The following is a 21,027-nucleotide window of genomic DNA, read 5'->3' on the forward strand; positions in this document are numbered from 1 at the left end:
TAAAAGAGTTATGTGCTGCTGGCATTTCCACATTAAAAACTCTTGTACCAAAATCTCAAAATAAAGGAAGGAAGGAAGGAAGGAAGGAAGGAAGGAAGGAAGGAAGGAAGGAAGGAAGGAAGGAAGGAAGGAAGGAAGGAAGGAAGGAAGGAAGGAAGGAAGGAAGGAAGGAAGGAAGGAAGGAAGGAAGGAAGGAAGGAAGGAAGGAAGGAAGGAAGGAAGGAAGGAAGAAAGAAAGAAAGAAAGAAAGAAAGAAAGAAAGAAAGAAAGAAAGAAAGAAAGAAAGAAAGAAAGAAAGAAAGAAAGAAAGAAAGAAAGAAAGAAAGAAAGAAAGAAAGAAAGAAAACAGAAATAAACCCCCATCTCCAAATGGTGCCAGTCAATATACTGAAAAAACTGGTGGACCTTCTTATTAAGAAGAGTTATTTTTTTGTATTTTAAGAGTGCATTGTTTTCAAGGCTTGCAGACTTTAGTGGGAGTGCTCTCCATGAAACAGTTTCAAAACAGTCTTAGGCTCATTCCACACATGCAGAATAATGCACTTTCAAACTGCTTTCAGTGCTCTTTGAAGCTGTACGGAATAGCAAAATCCACTTGCAAACAGTTGTGAAAGTGGTTTGAAAACACATTATTTTGCATGTGCGGAAGGGGCCTTAGTATCTTGTGTAGGCAGTTTCTAACTTTTTAACCCCCCAAAAAATGGTGCATGTGAAATGTGCTTGCATGACCGTTTGTGGATCGTGGTCGGGGCTTCTAAAAAGTTGAGCTTGAAAGTGTAGAATGTGTAGTTAACAGAAGAAGTTTGTACCTAAGGTTGCTTGAGAGACTATAATCCTGCTCAAGCATAGTGTATCTTCTTTTTTTCTTAATAAAATGGATGATACTGAATTTCAATAGCTTTGGCTTTTGGGAGGGGTTAAATAAAATACTGCATGTATTCCAAGTGCCGTTCTACAAGAAAGAATAAAAGAGATTAATGAGCAAAATTCAAAGCAAAATGAGAAAGAGAAATCATTGTGCTGAGTGACAGGAGAAGGTTCCTGAACATCAAATATTGTCAAGTGGGGAAGGTGTCTGTAAAGTTACTTCCTCTCAAATGGACAAAAAAAATACCCCACAACTGTATTTCCTACTGTAGGTTACGAAGTGTCCTTATCGCTTTCTCCTCCACCATACATCTCAGCAAGCTTATTAAACCGAGGGCCCCATTCCTTGAGGTAATCATAGTTTTGGTCTCCCTCGGTAGTGCCAGACTCTAGAGAACTCAAGGATTCAGCTATAGAATCATTTCCTTCATAGGCGTATGTTGCCAGGGAGTCATATGGAGGGGCGGAGGGGTCATTATCATGCTCTTTTAGCCTTTGGTTAATGAAATCTCGGACATCTGTATTATCTGGAGCAGAAGGAGTCCTCCGTGGTATAAACAATGTTTCTGGTATAATGTCTCGACGGAGCTTCTTGTCTTCAATAGCTGCGGGATTTCTCAACGTGCCAATATCAAAAGCCTGTGTGTCTTCTTCGCCACCACCTTCGTCATTGTAACTCACGATGTTGTCTCTGATGTCCTCCTTGGACAAGATCAGAGGCTCTTTCTTTCGCTGCCTCTTCAGAGCAGCAAACAACACCACTATAACTTGGAAAGAAAGAAAGAACAGATTTTCACTGAGGACTGCAGTTTGCAATTCCCACCCAATTCCTGAATGAAAACACAAGACAATAGGTATGGATTAAATTAGGTTTTCTGAATGGCTGATCTGAAAACAATTATCATGATTGCCCACTCCAAGGCCCTTTCCACACGGGCTGAATACAGCGCCCTGGGGAAGGCAAAAATACCGTCCCCAGGGAGCTGTTCACATGGGGGGCGCAGCTGTTTCACAGTCACGCCGCCCTCGCGCCTCCCCAGCGGCGTGAAGCTGCTGTTTCCCAACCTTGCTCCCCGAGTGAGGTTGTTGGGAAACAGTGGCTTCCAACCGCTGCTGTGCAAATGGCAGCAGCTGGAAGGTGCCATCCATCCCCCCTGTCCCATTCAACTTACCATCCCTGCGACCATCCGGCGCGTTGCCGAGGCTGGGGGACATGCCCCCCCTGCCCTGTGACTCCGGAGCAGTTGCACAGGGCAGGGAGGGCGTGTCCCCTGGCCTTGGCAACATGCCGGACAGTCGCAGGGAAGGTACATCAATCGGGCGATGGCGCAGCATGGCACCGTCGTCCCGGTAGTTTCTGGGACCATTCATATGAACGGTCCCAGGGGGGTTGGATCAGCGTCATGTATGCCGACCCAACCCCCATTGTGGCCATGCGGAAGTACCAGTGGCTGACAACTTTCCTGGTGACCACCAAAGGTTTTGTTTTTTTTAAAGGTAGTATTGGGGTCAAAGAGTGGCATGGGGTTGACTCTGGGAGATCTGATTGACTGTGCTTATTTTGTTATTGTTTTTAAATGTTGCTTTGGCAGCAGCTGCCACTACAGCACAAGGATCTGCACTGTGTTATTGAAGTTTAACTGTGGCAATCATTTTGTGGCTGGCTCCACCTCCTGAGACAGCCATTTTGTTTCAGCCATTTTGTTGCCGCACCCACTGTGCCATGTCTGAACTCCAAATGTGCCTCGAGGCTCAAAAAGGTTGGGGACTCCTGTCCAAGTCAGTTGCCCCTGCTTGTTGCCTACTGACATTCAATCAGCAACTCCCTGTTCCAAGTTCAGCCAGTCTGAGTTTTTTTCTAGTCTGCACCTTTTTCAAATGGAGGATATCTTGCCTGTGGAGGATCAGAAAGCTCATATAAGCCTTGTGCAGTGCAGCCAATAAAGGAAGGCCAGGAAGCAGGCGCTCCTGGTTTCCTGCTGTGTGACAGGTAGTGCGGCAGCCTTCCAAAAATCGGGACACTTGAAAAAACCCACGGGATTAGAATACTGAGTTGTAAATTCATCAACTCTATCTCAAATCTAAGTCAAACCTGGACTATCCTCAGCTCTGACTCAGCTGAATCATCATCCACTGCATCGTTCTCTCCTGAGAACAGAACTTCGCTTTATCTTGGAAGATTGCCAGAGGGTTAACATTTCCTCTATCTAGAATGCCCAAAGTAAGGTATCTTGCCCAGTGTTTCTGAACTGCCTTTGGTTTGGTCGCACTGTGTGCCTGAAGTTGCCTCTTTCTCTGCATCCAACATGGGCACTGGATTCTGCCTTTTTAGACCTTCCTCTTCTGGATTAGGTGAATATCACTTTCCCTGCAACAACTTCTGCTATTCCAAACATATCTTTAACCTCTATCCTAGGCTTCTTGAAACTCTCTATGCATGTATATTTTTGCCAAGAACTGCAAATATATCTTTTATTGTTTTTGTTCTTTAATAAAATTGTTAAAACCTCTCCAAGACCTTTTTTTGTGGTTTTCTAAATGGAGCAACCCCTATATAGAACAGTGGTTAAAATCCTGTATCCTGACCTCTTACATTGCAAGGTCTGTTCCCATTAATTAACCAACCTAAAAAAATGGGTGCTGTGTGGTTTCCGGGCTGTGTGGCCGTGTTCTAGCAGCATTCTCTCCTGACGTTTCGCCTGCATCTGTGGCTGGCATCTTCAGAGGATCTGATTCCATTCCTACTATCAGATCCTCTGAAGATGCCAGCCACATCAGGAAACATCTGCTAAATACCGCCATGCAACCGGAAATACAACTACAAATCTGATGCCAACCCTGTCCCCAGCAACGATATCGGAAATATAGAAAATTCCACCGCCATCCCAGCCGAAATCCCAACAAACTAAATAACACCTTGGCATTTCTCTGCAGCAGGGATCCCCAAAGTTTTGGTGCCTCCATGCCACGGTAGGGGCAGCAGCAAAATGGCTGCCTCAGGAAGTGGAGCCAGTCACAAAATGATGGCCACAGCTTAACACAGTGCCAATCCTTGTGCTGTGGTGACAGCTGCTGTCAAAGCAACATTTTGAAAAAATCTGCAGAGCTGATCAAAAATCTGCTGAGCTGATGGGTAGAAGCACTGCTGTTCCCACTCTCTTCCTAAAAAAATACTTAGTGGGGGCAGAAAAGGTCTCGGCAGGTACCATGTTGAAGGCACTAACACATAAAACACGTCACCCACTAGGCAGCCCATTTAGGTTTGGTATTTCTTTTATATTAAGGAACAATGGTCTGAGGGGGGGATATGATTGAAGTCTATAAAATTATGCATGGGATTGAAAATGTTGACAGAGAGAAATTTTTCTCCCTTTCTCACAAGACTAGAACCAGGGGGCATCCATTGAAAATGCTGGGGGCGGGGGGGGGGGAAGAATTAGGACTAATAAAAGGAAACACTTCTTCACGCAACGTGTGATTGGTGTTTGGAATATGCTGCCACAGGAGGTGGTGATGGCCACTAACCTGGATAGCTTTAAAAGGGTCTTGGACAGATTTATGGAGGAGAAGTCGATCTATGGCTACCATTCTTGATCCTCCTTGATCTCAGATTGCAAATGCCTTAGCAGACCAGGTGCTCGGGAGCAACAGCCACAGAAGGCCATTGCTTTTACATCCTGCATGTGAGCTCCCAAAGGCACCTGGTGGGCCACTGCGAGTAGCAGAGAGCTGGACTAGATGGCCTCTGGTCTGATCCAGCAGGCTAGTTCTTACGTTCTTATGTTCTTAATGCCCATCACATACAATTGTAATCATATATCATATCAACAGAATTTCATCATTCACTGTTGTATCATCACATGAATTATTTTTCTCTCTTTCTATTCAACCATCTAAACATAAACAGTCTGTCGATATGAGATAGATATATGATTACAATTGTATGTGATGAGCATTGTTCCTGAATATATAAGAAATACCAAACCTAAATTGGCTGCCTAGTGGGTGACGTTTTTTATATGTTAGCGCTTATTTAGACGTTACCTACACCTTTGTTACCTTTACCATGTTGAAGGCCCCTGCTCTACAGTACAAAATCATGTAATCAATTATGCTTTCTCCTGTAACTTACCCAGTAGAATAATAATGCAGAGGAGAATGGCAACAAGAGCTCCAGTGCTGAGACCCGCTGGAAGGAGCAGAGCTTCCGCATTACACGACTGCATGTTTCCCCGGCTGTCACAGGCACACACTCTGATAGTCAGTGTCCCAGTGCTGCTTTGGATGGGGTAGTCATTGTCTGATATCACCACTGGCAGCAGATACGTGCTGATTTCATGCCGACTAAAGCCGTTCCTTCTCGTCAAAATGCGGGCAGTATTATCTAGACCAATTAATCATAAAAATTGCACACATTACAACCAGGTTGCAGATTTTATACTTTACAACATATGCAGCATACTGATAGAACTTGATATGGTTCGAAGCCAGGAGTGGGATGGGTGGTGGGTGGTGGTATCCTCTCCTTATGCAACATCTTGGAAATGTCAACTTAAGCCCAAAGAGTTCTAGGTAAGACGACTGAAACATTTGGGTCATAGTCTGCACTTTCCTAGCATTCACTGGCCTTCATTTCAAAGTGTAAATTTGGAGATTCCTTCTCAGAGATAATAGCTGAGGACTTGCACGGAGAGCCAAAAGAAGGCAACAGAACTGGTAAGATTTCTCAGGGACATTCACATATTCCATATTTTTAGGAGCTCTTCCTGCACATGAACCATTTCGATAACCTTACCCAAATTTGGCCATCTCCATTGCTCTACTTCTGCGTTTACTCAAATGCAGACCGTCTCTCTTATCCTCCCCCAGCTTTACTGAATCCAAACGGCGGCGGGCATTTGAAAGCTTCATCACACCAGATTTTCCCCGGAAGTCCACCGTATGCACAGCTTCTGCAGAATCTTCTCTCAATTAAAAAGGCGACTGCTAGATCAAGAGTTTCAAGTTCTGCAGGACAAGGCAAGAAGCAATTGCTCCCCCCTCTTTTTTAATATCAAACTTAAAATCAATCACATGGCAGATTATTTGAGTTTACTTCAGGAGATGGATAATCGCTAGGGCTCGATGTAACTCCTTCCCTTGCTCTATGCTACAAGGAAGGTTCCGAAAAATCGACCTGCAAGAGCAGAAATGTCCTCATTGTACCACAGCGATTCAAACCATGGAACATATATTGCTCGACTGCCCCAAATACGAGGGATCTAGGACCAGACTTTTTGCTCTTTGTCCTGTAATCTTTAATGGTCTGTGTAGCCTTGGAAGATTACATTTCTGCTAAACAATTACGCCTCCAAGATTTTAGCTTTTGTAGCTAGGTTCCTTAACCGCAAACTTTGAAATGATTTACCTCTGCGATATACTCTTGTAGGGGATACTTGTTTGGACAATGTTGGCTGTTATATGGATTCTATGCCTAATAAAGGTTTATATATATATATGCAACTGTCATGTCTGAAAGGGGTCAAACATGATTTTTTAGGTTTGGTTCACATGAATCAGAATTTTAAAAAAATCAGAACCTTTTTTTTAAAAAAAGTCTCCACACGCAACATGCTACCTTCAGACAACATGGCAGTTGTACATATTGGGACGATTGCATGAACAATATATGCATGATTCACAGAGTCCCAGTATGCTTCATTTGTAATGTCTAAAATGGACTCTAGTCTAATCAGATCTATCAACATCTGTTGCTGCCAAATCACAGACAGAACTTTTTAGATAGTTCAGAACTAAATCATACATGATGGGTGGATTAGAAATTTTCTCATTACATCCAGTTGGCCCTTTAGCACCACTAAAAAAAAAACTTTCTAGAACGATTAGAAAATTAATGTAAGATTTTTGCATTACAAAAGGGGTTGGACTAGATGGCCTCTATGGCCCCTTAAAATTCTACAGCTCTGTGATCCATATTAATTCATGCTCTTATTAGTTGTTATCTAGGATGGTTAAATGGAGCTGCCAGATATACCTCTGATCATCAGATATATGTGAGTCTGATAACAAGGAAGTATTGTTTCTTTCCATGACCTGCAGTTGGGCCTCCCAGCACACTGGCTAGCCATTCTGGAAAACGCAATACTTGGCTAAAAGGGCCTTTCATGCCATCCTATGAAAACTTACTGAAGTAATTCTGCATAGGACAGGATTATGTTTGTGGCTCAGCATGACAGATGTTTGTGGCTCAGCATGACAGCTCTTACAGGCTTTGCGAGCACCTGCAGAGCCCAAAGAAATTACTGCTGATGGAGAAATGATTTGTTTTGCCAGCACGATTCACTGGACCAGAAAGAATAATTTCTTCCTTTTCATACGAGATATCTCAACTTTTTGCAGCCAGGGAATGGATCCATTCCATTCGACTTGAAGAACTTGATGTTGGTAGAGTAAGACTTCATCTGACTCAAACTGCAGGATGCAATCCAGGAGTTCCAAGGTTTTATCTATTTTTTTTCAAGTGTCTAAATCATTCCCAGTCCAACCCCAAGCATTAAAAACAATAAAGGGAAACATTAGAGGGAAAATATATCCACTGTTAAACATCGTACATCTAGCTATGTTTTATACCTTCGCTATCCTGGACTGTAAAGTTGGGATTCACAGCAGCTAAACTGAAGAAAAACTTCTGTCCGCCAAGGGGGTCATCTTTGTCTATGGCACTTATAGTTTGTATTAGCTGTAGAAAAGGAGAAAAAGAATCCAGATGACACTTATCATACAGTTGTCTGACAGGAGAAATATCAGTGGTCTCAAACAAGGCAGGTGAAAAAAACACAGCTCTTAATTTACAATGGCCTTTCAGTACAATCAAAATAAAACATATTGAGTCAGAAAATCAAATCTTTCCTCTGAGGAGATGCACAAGGTTTTTAGCCCAAAACATTTTTATTTCCAGCCTGAAAACATTTTAAATGCATCTCGTTTTCTAGCCCTTCTTTTCTTGAAACATTTTCAAAACGTTTTGTCTTGCTGCGCATATTTCTTTAAACAATTTCCCATGCCTCTTGGCAGTCCCCAGATTTCCTCCTTGGGGCCATTTTCTAAGCATACTACATTGTCTTGCCTGTTTATTTTTGTCAGTTTGAAAATTGGACGGGGAGGGATATCTTTAAAGCTCTGAGTGCCTGACCTATGAAGACTCACAGCATGAGTCTTTGAAGCATCAAAGCACCAGATCTACAAGGAACTAAAAAAAAGATGGAACAAGCACAAAATGACAGCTAGGAATTGTTATGAGGAGGTGAGTGTGAACAAATGGGGATAAAGATTGAAAACATTTTGCAAACATTTTCATTGGCCCCTTCCGCACGGGCGGAATACAGCGACCTGGGGACGGCAAAAACGCTGTCCCCAGGGAGCCGTTCGCCCAAGCGAGCCCAAGCGGCGCGAAGCCGCCGTTTTCCAACTTCACTTGCCCAGCGAGGTTTTTGGAAAACGGTGGCTTGGAGCCGCTGCGCCTTCCCTCCCCCCATGTCCGGGTGTTCTACCTGTCCTGCGGCCCTTCAGCACGTCGCCGGGGCCTGGGGACACCCCCCCTCTGCCCTGCGACTCTGGAGGGGTCACGCAGGGCAGGGGGGCGTGTCCCCTGGCCTCGATGATGTTCTGGAGGGCTGCAGGACAGGTAGGACACCCTGACGACAACGCAGTTCTGCGCCATCATCCCAGGTGCTTCTGGGACTGTTCATGCGAACTGTCCCAGAGGGGTCGGGTCGGCGTCATCTACGCCGACCCGACCCCTTCCGCCGCCATTTAAAATGCCATTTTAAATCCACTGCCCTGGATAGCTCAGGCTAGCCCAATCTCATCAGGGTTGGTCCTGGTCAGTATTTGGATGACAGAAGACCAAGGAGTACCAGATTCACTTCGTAGAGGCAGGGAATGGCAAAACCCCTCTGAATGTCGCATACTATGAAAATCCTGCGGGGTCCCCGTAAGTGGGCTGTAAACTTGACAGCAAAGATACAAACTCCACTGAAGTCAATGGACTCAGAGGCATACCTAGGGAAAATGGAAATTTGGGGGGTGCCTGCTGTCAGGGGTGCAATTATTAAGCTAGCAGCACCAAAATTTCAGAGTGTCTTCAGGAGACCCTCCTGATGATACCACCCAGGTTTGGTGAAGTTTGGTTCAGGGGGTCGAAAGTTATGGACCCTGAAAGGTGTAGCACCCATCTCCTATTACCTCCCATTGGAAACAATGGGGGTTGGGGCACCACCTTTGGGAGTCCATAACTTTGGACCCCCTGAACCAAACCTCACCAAACCTGGGTGATATCATCAGGAGAGTTTCCTGTAAAATCTCTGAACCTTTGGTGCTGCTAGCCTAAAAACTGTGTCCTTCGCAGGTCAAAAATTGAAAAAGCCCACTAAAATACAAAAAAACACCCACCAATGGACCTGCATTTCTTGCGCCCCCCCAAGGGGGGGCACAGTGACATCTGACTCCCCATGTCTCCATTGCGGGTACACCACTGAATGGACTTAAAAGGGTACAGCTATACTTAGGAGTGTACTGTAAATCATTGGAAAGGGACAGAGATCAGCAGAGGCGTAGCACGAAGGGGATGGGGTGTGTGTGATACACCAGGTGTGCGCTCCTGCCAAGGCGTTATGGGGGCATTATGGGGGCATTATGGGCCATGGTGGGGGCGGAATGGGGCGGGCAGGGTGGATGGAGTCTTGGACGGGTGCAAGTTGCGCATCGGGCGCACTTCCCTCTTGCTCTGTCCCTGGAGATCAGGAACCAAATGTGAATTTCAAAGGTTTTCCTCTTGGCCTTGGATGTTGAGGACCCCTTCCCCAACCCTGTTAGGACCATAACCTCCTTCTTCAGAACCCTATTACTGCAAAGGGCTCCTTAATCTCCTCTCCCCCAATGGAATTAGCAAGAATGGCTTGAGCAGTGCTTTTCATTTAACCTCTTCAGCTGCACATGACTGTGGGCAAGCGAAGACCCGGGGAAATAGTACATAGCAAAGGAGATTCTGAAAGGGAAAAGTCCAAAGCATATGTTGCTGACTCCACCAGGAAAAAGGCGTCGCTGCCTGTATCTTGGCTAATGAATGAGTCAGGCCCCTTCCGCACACGCAAAATAATGCATTTTCAAACCACTTTCACAACTGTTTGCAAGTGGATTTTGCTATTCCGCACAGCTGCAAAGTGCATTGAAAGCAGTTTGAAAGTGCATTATTCTGCATGTGCGGAATGAGCCTCAGTCACTGAATAGTAGGTCCACCAGCTCTGGCTTGGGAAATCCTGGAGATTTTGGGAGTGGAGTTTGAGGAGAGTGGGACTTGAGGAGAGGAGGGATCTCAGCAGGGGATAAGACTCCACCTTCCAAAGCTGCCATTCTCTCCAGCGTCCTGAGATTACTTGTCACACTGGGAGATCTCTAGCTGCCACCTAGAGATTGGCAACCCTAATGCCATGGGAGGGAAGGGGGGAGTTGATTGGACAACCAAACTGCTTTGTGTCATCATGAACACACATCATTTATTTGTCATGTCGGAATTATGCCTTAGAATCACTTTACCTCAGAAGGCGGCTCAGGGGTTCGGGTGGGTAGTTATCTTTAGATATCACAACTGTTTAAAGAGTGAAAACAATAACACTATCTCTGTCTTTATCCCTCCCCGGCATACACTTTAAAATGACATTTAACTAGAAATATCATTTCCTGTGCTCAATTTTTCCACCCATCCTTGCTTAACATTTGTCTAGGAAATGCCATATTAATCTTTGCCAACCAAATCAGGTTGTGTGATTGGTGAGGCACAGTTATGGACATTTAAACAAGGGGGAAAGCTCCCATCCCCTTGTGTGAGAGGCTGATCATTGTTATTTCTGCACTGAATGACTCTTGTTATAAGCCCCTCAATTGCCCAAAGTACCAGGTATGCAACCCAAAGGGACAATTTCTACCCGCCAGTCCATTTTCATCCCACCTGACCTTCAAGCAGGGTTGATGGAGGGGTTGGGGGAAAATTAACTGCAGCAAACTGAGGTCTAGGACTTCCGTCATTGGTGAAGCATCAGCATCGCTTCCAGCGAACACTGAAAGTTATGCCATGCTGCTGGTGACTTAGGGAAGCTCTGGTATTTGGGCAAAAACTCTATCATAGAAGTTGTTTTTATCATAGAGTTTTTGCCCAACTACCAGAACGTCCATGCAGCGTTGGTGACTCAATGTCCTAACTTCTGGTGAGTGCAAGAAGTGATGTTGATGTGTCACTGGCAACGGAGGCCAAGGCTCGCAAGTCCAACTGTTAGCTCTGAGTAAGAGAGGCTTCCATTCAAGGCATATCACTAATGGGGACATGGGGTATCCCTGTTTCGTAATGTGGGGGGCGGGGGCAGCAAAAGCTGCCTGGGTCTCCACACCCAGCCTCTCCCATGGTGTGGCGACCCGGCCGGTGCTCAGCAGCACACACACACACACACACACACACACACACACACACACACACACACACACACACACACACACACACACACACACGTGCTGAGGTGCTGGTCGCCGGCAGAGCTGTTCGTCGTGGCCACAGGCTAGCTCACACCTCCTGGGGGGGCGGGGGACAGGGCTTGGTGGCAGGCGACCCAATGGGGCACAGGGGGTGTGGGGAGCCAGGCAGGGGGGAGCCGGTCATGCCCCTAGGCACCATTTAGATCCGGTACACCACTAGCGCCAATGCAATCCTAGCCTGACCAATGGGCCACAGCGGTTCTTGCCAGCTTTTAAAAGCAAGTTTCCTGTGCTTTAAACAAGTAGTCTGTTGTTACAACCGCAGCAATGATCCTGTAATTGTTATTGTGAACAATGAAGAAAAATCCTCAAGCATTTGTTTTGTGCAGTGGTTCAATCTCCCTCTCCAGCCATCCCAAGCCAAATGCAACATGACATCTTGACTCTTTCGATCTGAGTCTAGAAATGTTAAAACACACACACAGAGCACAACCAACAACATTTATGCAAAGTAGCATGCAATGGCCACATTGAGAATGTAGCACTGAACCCCATTATTTCTCCTGCTCATTCTTTAGAGATTAAAAAACAAAAGTATTGTTTAACCCTGTCCCTTCTGTTCAGTGCTGTCTCCTTCAAAACACCTTTCTCCCCCAAAATCTTTCCCCTCATGGCATGAGAACACAATCAAAAGAATAACATTCAGTTCACATTCAGTTGTACCGAGTGGGAAGATCAGACAGAAATCAAAGGGTTTCCTGACTCAAACTGAAAAACAAACTCTAATATTTCTGTCCCTGTGCTTGATGCCACATTTTTTATTTTTATTTATTTATTTATTTATTTATTTATTTATTTATTTATTTATTTATTTATTTATTTATTTATTTATTTATTTATTTATTTATTTATTATTTCAGCTTTTATACCGCCCGATCCCCGGAGGGCTCCGGGCGGTGAACAGCAAAAATTCAGAGACAACAGGAGCAAATCACACATACAATATAAATATAAATACATAGGCTCCATCTCATGTCAACAATAAAATAACTTAAAACCAGCGAAAACAGATTAATACATAAAAAGCATAACAGCAGGCATCCAACCTCAAATTTAAAACCTACCCCCAGAAGAAGGGGGGACGGTAGGTCCCTCAATATGAGGGGACCCTGATGTAACAGCCCCCAAAACGTGGGGCAATAGGGAGCGGTAGGGGGCACCACATCAGCTGACTGGACCTCCAAAGGCCCGGGTGGAACAACACTATCTTACAGGCCTTGCGGAACTGCTTTGGTCCGCAGAGAACATTGGACAGCTGGAGGAAGGGTGTTCCACCAGGGCGGGAGCCAGTGCTGTAAAAGTCCTGGCTCAGCGTGGAGGCCAGCCGCGTCATCGAGGAGGCCAGGGATCACCAGCAAATTGGCTCTCTGCTGATGCGCCTTGGAGGCCGAGGTGGGGAAGCATATGGGGTGAGTGACGAATCCCGAAGGTCTGCAGGGTCCCAGGACAGCATAAAGGCCTTAAAGGTCAAAACCCACACCTTGAGAGATGATTCGGAATTAAAGGCCGGAAGCCAGTGCGGGTGGCAGCAACACAAACTGAATATATGTTCTCTAAAGGTGCCTCACCATGTGAGCAGCAGGCAACAAGCCGCATGGCATGCTGGACCAGCTTTAACTTCCGAATCCAAAGCGCAAGGGAAGGCCGGCGTAAAGCGAGTTACAATAGTCTATTAACCTGGAAGAATTTGACGTTGCATGGATCACAGTGGCCAGGTCGGCTTGGGAGAGAAAGGGGGCCAGCTAGCCGGGCCTGGCGAAGATGGAAGCGCAGTCGGGGTTTGTAAGGGCCACCTGGGTCTCCATTGAAAGAGACGAATCCAGGTGGACCCCCAGACTGCGGACGGAGGAGGTCGGCGCCAATGAGACCCCCTCCCACACCGGCGGCTGGAAATCCCCAGCCTCTCCTTCGCGGCCCAGCCAAAGGATCTCCATCTTCGATGGATTCAGTTGCAGCCTGCTCTGCTTCAACCAACCAGCTACCCCCTCCAAACAATGCTGGAGAGCCACAGGGGCGGTGACCGCTCCCCACTCCATCAACAGGATGAGCTGAGTGTCATCAGCATACTGATGACAGATCAGCCCAAAGCTCCGTACCAGCTGAGCAAGTGGTCGCATATAGATGTTAAATAATAGCTTAGGGATAAACGGAGTGCCCCTGAGGTACTCACGCAGTAGAAGCCGGGCACCTCCGGGAGAGCTTCATCCCTGCAGCACCACACTTGCTGGCTCTGGCCGGAGAAGCTTGAGGCAATCCACTGAAGGACAGGTGCCCACCCAGAGGAGGCAGCCAGGCGGTGGGTCAAAGGTGAAGTGATCAAGCCATATCAAACACTTTCGCGGTTAAGATCTAACAAGAACCCTTGGCAGCGCCCGATCCGCCTACTCGGTCAGAAGCTGTCTATCGGGGCGCATCTGTGATGGCCGACAAGAGCAGATCTCTGTCCCATACCCATGCGGAAGCTGGACTGGAAGGGATCGAGAAAGCCGATGTGTCATCCAGGAAACCCTGAAGCTGCTCCAGGCACCACTCTCTCAATTACCTTCCCCAGAAATGAAAGATTCGAGATGGAAGCGAGTAATTAGCCAGATCACTTTTCGGATCTAGCGATGGTCTTTTAAGAGTGGGCGGACCACCTGCCTCCTTCAACCCATCGGGAAAGACTCCTTGCTCAAGGGAGCCATTGATGATATTCAACAGATGGGGTGCGTAGCTAACCGCCCGGTAGGCTTTATAAGCCAGGAGGAGACGCAGGATCAAAGAGGACCGAGTAGTAGTAGAGTCTAACAGCAGCCAAGGCCCTGTCAACAGCGGCATCGGAGAGCAGGAGAGAACTGGGCCAAACTTGGAGCCCGAAGAGCGGCAAGGGAGCCTCCAGTTCACTAATTGCTTAGATAACGTGGCAGGAAGGTCCTGGCGGGCGACGTGATTTTATCTGCAAAGAAGCTCATAAATGCCTCACAGCCAACTTGGCCAATGCGATGATTTGTGGACCTCTCTGATAAGGAGGTCAAGGACCGAATTATACAAAATATTTGTTCTGGACGAGAGCTAGCAGGCGCCAAGAGAGGAGGAAAAGCTCTCTTTGCCTCGCTTCGTTTGCCATCTCATAGAGCCTTCATAAGCGTCCTATAAGATCTTGGCGCGGCGTCGTCCGCGAGATTTCCCCTCCACACTGCTGGCTCTGAGTAAGATCTAAGCGCCCATTTCATATGGCACAGCTCCTGCGGTATACCAGGGAGCCTGCCTGCGAATAAAGGGGCGAAGGGCGCCGAGGAACAACAGTCTCGATGGCATCTGAGAGCCGGGTTTCCAGTCCTCCACCTGCTCATCGCGAAGGGTGTGCCAGCGGGTTCAGGGTCCGTGAAGCGTTCCAGGGAAACCAAGTGGATCCATAAGAGTCTCCGAGGGCGGGCATAAATCAACCCCTGCGCCTAGAGCGCGGGTTGGCGGCGACAAAGTCCATCCGAACGCTTCAGGGCATAGTGGTGCGGACCATGGCACTCTATCTGTAAGAGGATACGACCATATCAATAACCCTAACCCAGAAGACCAAATCCAAGCGTGTGGCCCGGCCTCATGAGTGGGGCCAGAATTTACTAGGGAGAGGCCCAGTGTCGCCATGGATGACACCAGGTCCGCAGCCGCTGTACATGAGGCGGTGTCAGCATGGACATTGAAGTCCCCAGGATGATAAGCAGGGGAACCATAGCGCTTGATCTGCCACCACCACCTCCAGCAGCAGCGGTAGGCAGTCCACCTCGGCGCGCTAAGAGGCGACCGGTACACCAAAGAGGACTGCCATCCTCTCCGAGGCCAACCACTCTAAGGCTGACACATTGACTGCGCCAGCGATCTCTGCAGGACAGGGGGCAGCCCTGAAGGGAATGGAGATCCCCGGATGAACAATGCCCGCGCCTCCCCGGCCCTGTGTTAAGTGTAGCCCGGTGGAGAGCCGCATGAAAACCGGGTGGCGTGATCTTGCCCAAGGCGATGGTCTCACCCTCGCGCACCCAAGTTTCAATGATGCAGGCCAGGTCCATCTGCTGGGCTTCGAGATAATTTTGGATCCAAACTGCAAAGAGATCTCTCATGGTTCAAAGGCCAACCAGCAAACCTGGACATCAGCACACTTCTCTCTGTCATACACCTCTGATCTATGATACACCTCTGAAGATGGTAGCCACAGGTGCAGGTGAAATATTAGGAAAAGGATCTACCAGACCATGGCCACACAGCCTGGAAAGCCCACAACAACCAGAATGGGAAGAGCCACCACAAGAGGACTACTGCAGACTGTACTTTAACATGTGCTTTTAAATCCCTGTCCCTATTTCTCATTTCTTTCTCTTCATCTTACTTCCCTATGTTAAGGAGGAATTATAAAGTGCTATAACAGTGGTGGCAAACCTATGGCATGGGTGCCAGAGGTGGCACTCAGATACCTCTCTGTGGGCACGTGCAAACAAAATAAACCCCCCTCCCACATCTAGGCTGGCCTGGGCCACTGGGCTCGATTATTAGAATTAAACCTAGTTTTGGGGAAGCAGTGTAGGTAACCCTGATAAACTCAACTGATTTTCATGCAAAGAGCTAAAGTGTGATCCTTTACCTGGGAGTAAGCTCGGTTGCAGGCAATGGGGCTTGCTTCTGAGTAAACCCTCCTAGGGTCGTGATTCACCCGGAAGAGTTGCATGGTTCCTTCAAAGCAGAGCCACCGACTACCACCAAGCTTATTCCCGAGTAACGCACGCCTCGGAGCCAACCATTTTTTCTAAACTAAAACCTCAGTATTCAGATTAAATTGCCACGTTGGCACTTTGAGATAAATAAGTGGGTTTGGGGTTGCAATTTGGGCACTCGGTCTCGAAAAGGTTTGCCATCACTGTGCTATAAAGTATTAATATGTATGGCAGTTGTAACTGGATTTTCTGTGAGCTGTCCTGAGCCGGCTTTGGGGATGGGAGACGTATGAATCAAATAATAAACAAATACATTGCAAGTCTGTTGCAATGGTAAGGCGGGAGCCAACCCCTGTGGATGATGGGTGACTGCTAGCGATCGAAAGGACCCATGAGGCAGAGTTGAAGTAACTGATAAGCAGAAACCACTTTCTCCCTTAAGAACTGATCTGCTTTGAGAGGAAAGGAGCAGAAATGGCTGTGAGTTAAATCTCAGCTCCTGCTGGACTTTGTGGGCCCTGCACCCTAGTCAACAGCCGCCCCCAGTTCTTGGCCCGGATGCTGCTCTTAGGGCAGGGAAGCATGAAGAAAGATGTCCTCTGTGGCCTTCATGGAAAGAACTCCTGCCTGTTGAAGAGGACAATCTTGGATCATGTCAAAAATCTTTGGAGCTGACAGGTGAACACAGAGCACTGGGACTTGCATGTGAAGAAGAAGAGAGAAGAGTTTTGGATTTATACCCCCCCTTTCTCTCCTGCAGGAGACTCAAAGGGGCTTACAATCTCCTTGCCCTTCCCCCCTCACAACAAACACCCTGCGAGGTAGGTGGGGCTGAGAGAGCTCCGAGAAGCTGTGACTAGCCCAAGGTCACCCAGCTGGTGTGTGTGGGAGCATACAGGCTAATCTGAATTCCCCAGATAAGCCTCCACAGCTCAGGCAGCAGAGGTGGGAATCAAACCCGGTTCCTCCAGATTAGATACATGAGCTCTTAACCTCCTACGGCACTGCTGCCCAACTGGTGGATCCATATATAGGACTAGAACTTTGCTGGTTGTTGATAAACTATTTGGACAGTTTCTCATATTCTGGAAAGTCCTTTGCATTGTTTGATTAAATTGCACTGGATTCTCCGAAATACTGGGCCTTACACTGAGCCTTAGACTATGGAGCCTGGTTACTGGGACAAAAAGGGGTTATGCTAGCCAGGTTCACTGAATATGTGGGAGGAGAGAGCAGGCTCAAACCCCCTTCCACGTGATCTCCTGGTCATCTCCTGTTCATCTGGTCTGCTTCCACATGATCTCCTGGTCATCTACCATCTACCATCCGGGCCCTGCGGGACCTTGGAGAGTTCCGCAGGGCCTGTAAGACTAAGTTGTTCCACCGGGCCTTTGGAGAGACCAGCCGCTGAGGGTGCCCCCTCCCCTCTTTGCTCCATATGGGTCCCAAATGTCATCGGGACCCATTATTCTTTTTTGGGAGGGTTTTGTAAGGGTTTGTGGGCCGCTGTTTCAGGATATAACTGTTGTTTTAAATTGTATGTATGATTTTATATGATATTTTATACTGTACACCACCCTGAGCCCCTCGGGGATAGGGCGGTATATTAAATCAAATAAATAATAATAATAATCTGCAGAGGAAAGTGGCTGCATCCTCCTTGTGACCAGCAACCTTTGGAAAACAGTGCCACAGATCACAGGGAAAGGGCAATCATGAGCTTGTTCTTGTATTGGCCTTCCCGCCCTGCATGTTTAGTGAATGTGTGGTCATCTGTATCCGGCTACTGTTATCAGACCACTGGCCTATCACAGTCAGCATTGTCTGCGCTGATTGGCAAAGGCTCTCCAGGGCTTCAGGAAAGAGGGTGTTTCCCCACTAAGATTGTCAGCGCTGAACTGGGAAATCCCTGGAGGTTTGGGAGGGGGGTAGAGTCCAAGGAGGGGGGTGTTTGTGGAGAAGGGGAATTAAATGGGGTATAAGGCCATAGAGTCCACCTTCCAAAGGGGCCTTTTCCCCCCTCCAGATTGACTGATCTCTGTCATGTGGAGACTAATCCTAAGAGACCTCCAGCCATCACCTGAGAGTTGGAAACCATATTTACAGCTCCTACCAAGGAGTGAATCTGGCATATTCAACACTCAGAGAAGCTGCTTTACCACTGAGCTACATGCTCACAATGCAGCTGAAAAGTTTCCAGTGTATCATCACCTTTAGCATTATACACGCTACAGGGGTCAGTGCTATCAGTCACAGACCAGGAAAGGGATTTGGGCGTCTTAGTTGATAGTTCCATGGGAATGTCAACTCAATGCATGGCAGCTGTGAAAAAGGCAAACTCTATGCTGGAGATAATTAGGAAAGGAGTTGATAATAAAACTGCAAGGATTGTCTTGCCTTATATAAAGCCGTGGTGTGACCGCACTTGGAGTACTGTGTTCAGTTCTGGTCGCCACATCTCAAAAAGGATATCGAAGAGATAGAAAAAGTGCAGAGAAGGGCAATGAGGATGATTGAAGGATTGGAGCACCTTCCTTATGAGGAGAGGCTGCAGCGTTTGGGACTCTTTAGTTTGGAGAGGAGACTTCTGAGGGGGGATATGATTGAAGTCTATAAAATTATGCAGGGGGTAGAAAATGTTGACAGAGAGAAATTTTTCTCTCTTTCTCACAATACTAGAACCAGGGGGCATTCATTGAAAATGCTGGGGGGGGGGGGGGGGAGAATTAGGACTAATAAAAGGAAACACTTCTTCACGCAACGTGTGATTGGTGTTTGGAATATGCTGCCACAGGAGGTGGTGATGGCCACTAACCTGGATAGCTTTAAAAAGTGCCTGGACAGATTTATGGAGGAGAAGTCAATCTATGGCTACCAATCTTGCTCCTCCTTGATCTCAGATTGCAAATGCCTTAGCAGACCAGGTGCTCAGGAGCAGCAGCAGCAGCAGAAGGCCATTGCTTTCACCTCCTGCATGTGAGCTCCCAAAGGCACCTGGTGGGCCACTGCGAGTAGCAGAGTGCTGGACTAGATGGACTCTGGTCTGATCCAGCAGGCTAGTTCTTATGTTCTTATGTTCTTATGTTCCCTGTACTCATGCCTGTGGGTGGAAAATCACCTTGGAAAATGGGACCAAAGTGAGTAGGAACAACTCACACCAAGCATAAAGTTGAAACAGCTTCTCCCACAAACACTCTTCCGTTTTTACGTCCCATCTTCCACTTTACTGCCTCATCTAACGCTCCGCCAACACCACTTTTGCTTCCCGATGCTAGTGGCGGGGACCAACAGACCCTAGCAGCTGGGTAGCAGGTAAGCGATGATAAAACATGATCAATGTACAGGCTACAAAGCACTTGTAAAACAGCAAAGCAAAATAAATGTTTGCCTTCCTGATAAAAAACGGCTTTTATGCTTTTTGTGTGTGTGATTTGCCTACAGAGAGCCGTTTTGAGATAAACGGCCATTTGCATAAAAATGGAACGCCGGCAGTGGTGTTTCAGCACACCATGCGTGTCAAGTCAAAGCCCAATTGACGTCTTGTAGCAAAGGAGGCTCTTAAAAAAAATAAATCAAATTTGATTACAAATTACAGTTGGTAACATATAACGCTTTCCTCCAGCCACAGCAGCGCAGAATGCAATTAAGAGATTGTCTTTCAAGACAAATCTGAAAAACAACCAAACAAACACTGGAGGATAAAAAACAAAACCGCTTGAAGTGGGAAGAGCACAAAAGCCTTTTCTGAGGAAAGGCAAGAAAAGTCATTTGGTAATTTACATGTTGATGGATTTGGGAAGAGTTAACTGCTGGTCGAGGCTGGGATCTGATTCCCTGCCTGCCATTTCCCCACTTTCCTAAGCTGCTCTCTGAAGTCATTTTCAGTTTTACGGAGTAAACCCAAGTGACTCAGTGCCTGTTCCCAAAAGAAATCGAGAGAACTTGAAGCATTTGTAGAAATGACTTACTTGGCCCGCTCTGGCATTTTCACATACAAAAGTATCATAGAAAACAGCGAACTGCGGAGCGTTGTCATTCACATCCAGGATTCGAACATAAACAGAAACACGAGTCATCTCTTTGGGGTTGTCTGTCAAAGGAAAAAGAAACAGTCTATTTTCTGTTCAAACTTAACCACAAAACTACACTTTTTTTCATTTTACCCATTTCCACTGGACAATTTTTGTTTGTGTTGCTACTAGTCTGCTGTTTTTGTTTTTGTTTTTCCCTGCTTTTTCTGGTGGTTGGTTACTGATGTTTTTGGAAGCAACTTTCCCGTCCCAACCCTTATCGAGATCTATTTGGAAGGCTGCCATTTTAGAAATTGTTTTAAACATTGTATTGTTGAAGGCTTTCGTGGCCGGAATCACTGGGGTGCTGTGTGGTTTCCGGGCTGTATGGCCGTGTTCTAGCAGCATTCTCTCCTGACGTTTCGACTGCATCTGTGGCGGGCATCTTCGGAGGATCTATCCTAATTGTAATGAAAGGCCAATAAACAGCTAAAGAACTGGCAGCTGTGATATCAAATATAATAATAACTGCATAGAATTACAGGAGAGCATAAGAACATAAGAACATAAGAACAAGCCAGCTGGATCAGACCAGAGTCCATCTAGTCCAGCTCTCTGCTACTCGCAGTGGCCCACCAGGTGCCTTTGGGAGCTCACAGGCAGGAGGTGAAAGCAATGGCCTTCTGCTGCTGCTGCTCCTGAACACCTGGTCTGCTAGGGCATTTGCAATCTCAGATCAAGGAGGATCAAGATGGGTAGCCATAAATTGACTTCTCCTCCATAAATCTGTCCAAGCCCCTTTTAAAGCTAGATTGACCGATTGCCCACTGATGCTCTTGATACGTGGTGAGACTGGAAGCCCGTCGAGTCAAGAAATTTTGTCC

The 21,027-nt window shown here is 46.9% G+C and overlaps 1 protein-coding gene across 2 annotated transcripts in view; it reads right to left on the reverse strand.

Moving 5' to 3' along the window:
- Window positions 1–235: 235 nt before the first annotated feature.
- The window catches only part of CDH10 (cadherin 10), a 202,379-nt gene continuing 181,587 nt past the window's right edge, over window positions 236–21,027 (reverse strand). The window contains exons 9-12 of one of the 2 annotated variants that reach the window (XM_048507523.1): window positions 20,102–20,223; window positions 7,498–7,606; window positions 5,000–5,251; window positions 236–1,628 (exon numbers count right to left, since the gene is read on the reverse strand). In XM_048507523.1, coding sequence (XP_048363480.1) covers window positions 1,141–1,628; window positions 5,000–5,251; window positions 7,498–7,606; window positions 20,102–20,223 — 971 coding nt within the window. In that variant the 3' untranslated portion in view covers window positions 236–1,140. Of the gene's footprint in view, window positions 1,635–4,999; window positions 5,252–7,497; window positions 7,607–20,101; window positions 20,224–21,027 lie in introns of both variants that reach the window. The other variant, XM_048507522.1, reaches the window with a different exon arrangement.

Source organism: Sphaerodactylus townsendi, linkage group LG09 (genome assembly GCF_021028975.2).
Source record: "Sphaerodactylus townsendi isolate TG3544 linkage group LG09, MPM_Stown_v2.3, whole genome shotgun sequence".
Lineage (NCBI taxonomy): Eukaryota > Metazoa > Chordata > Lepidosauria > Squamata > Sphaerodactylidae > Sphaerodactylus > Sphaerodactylus townsendi.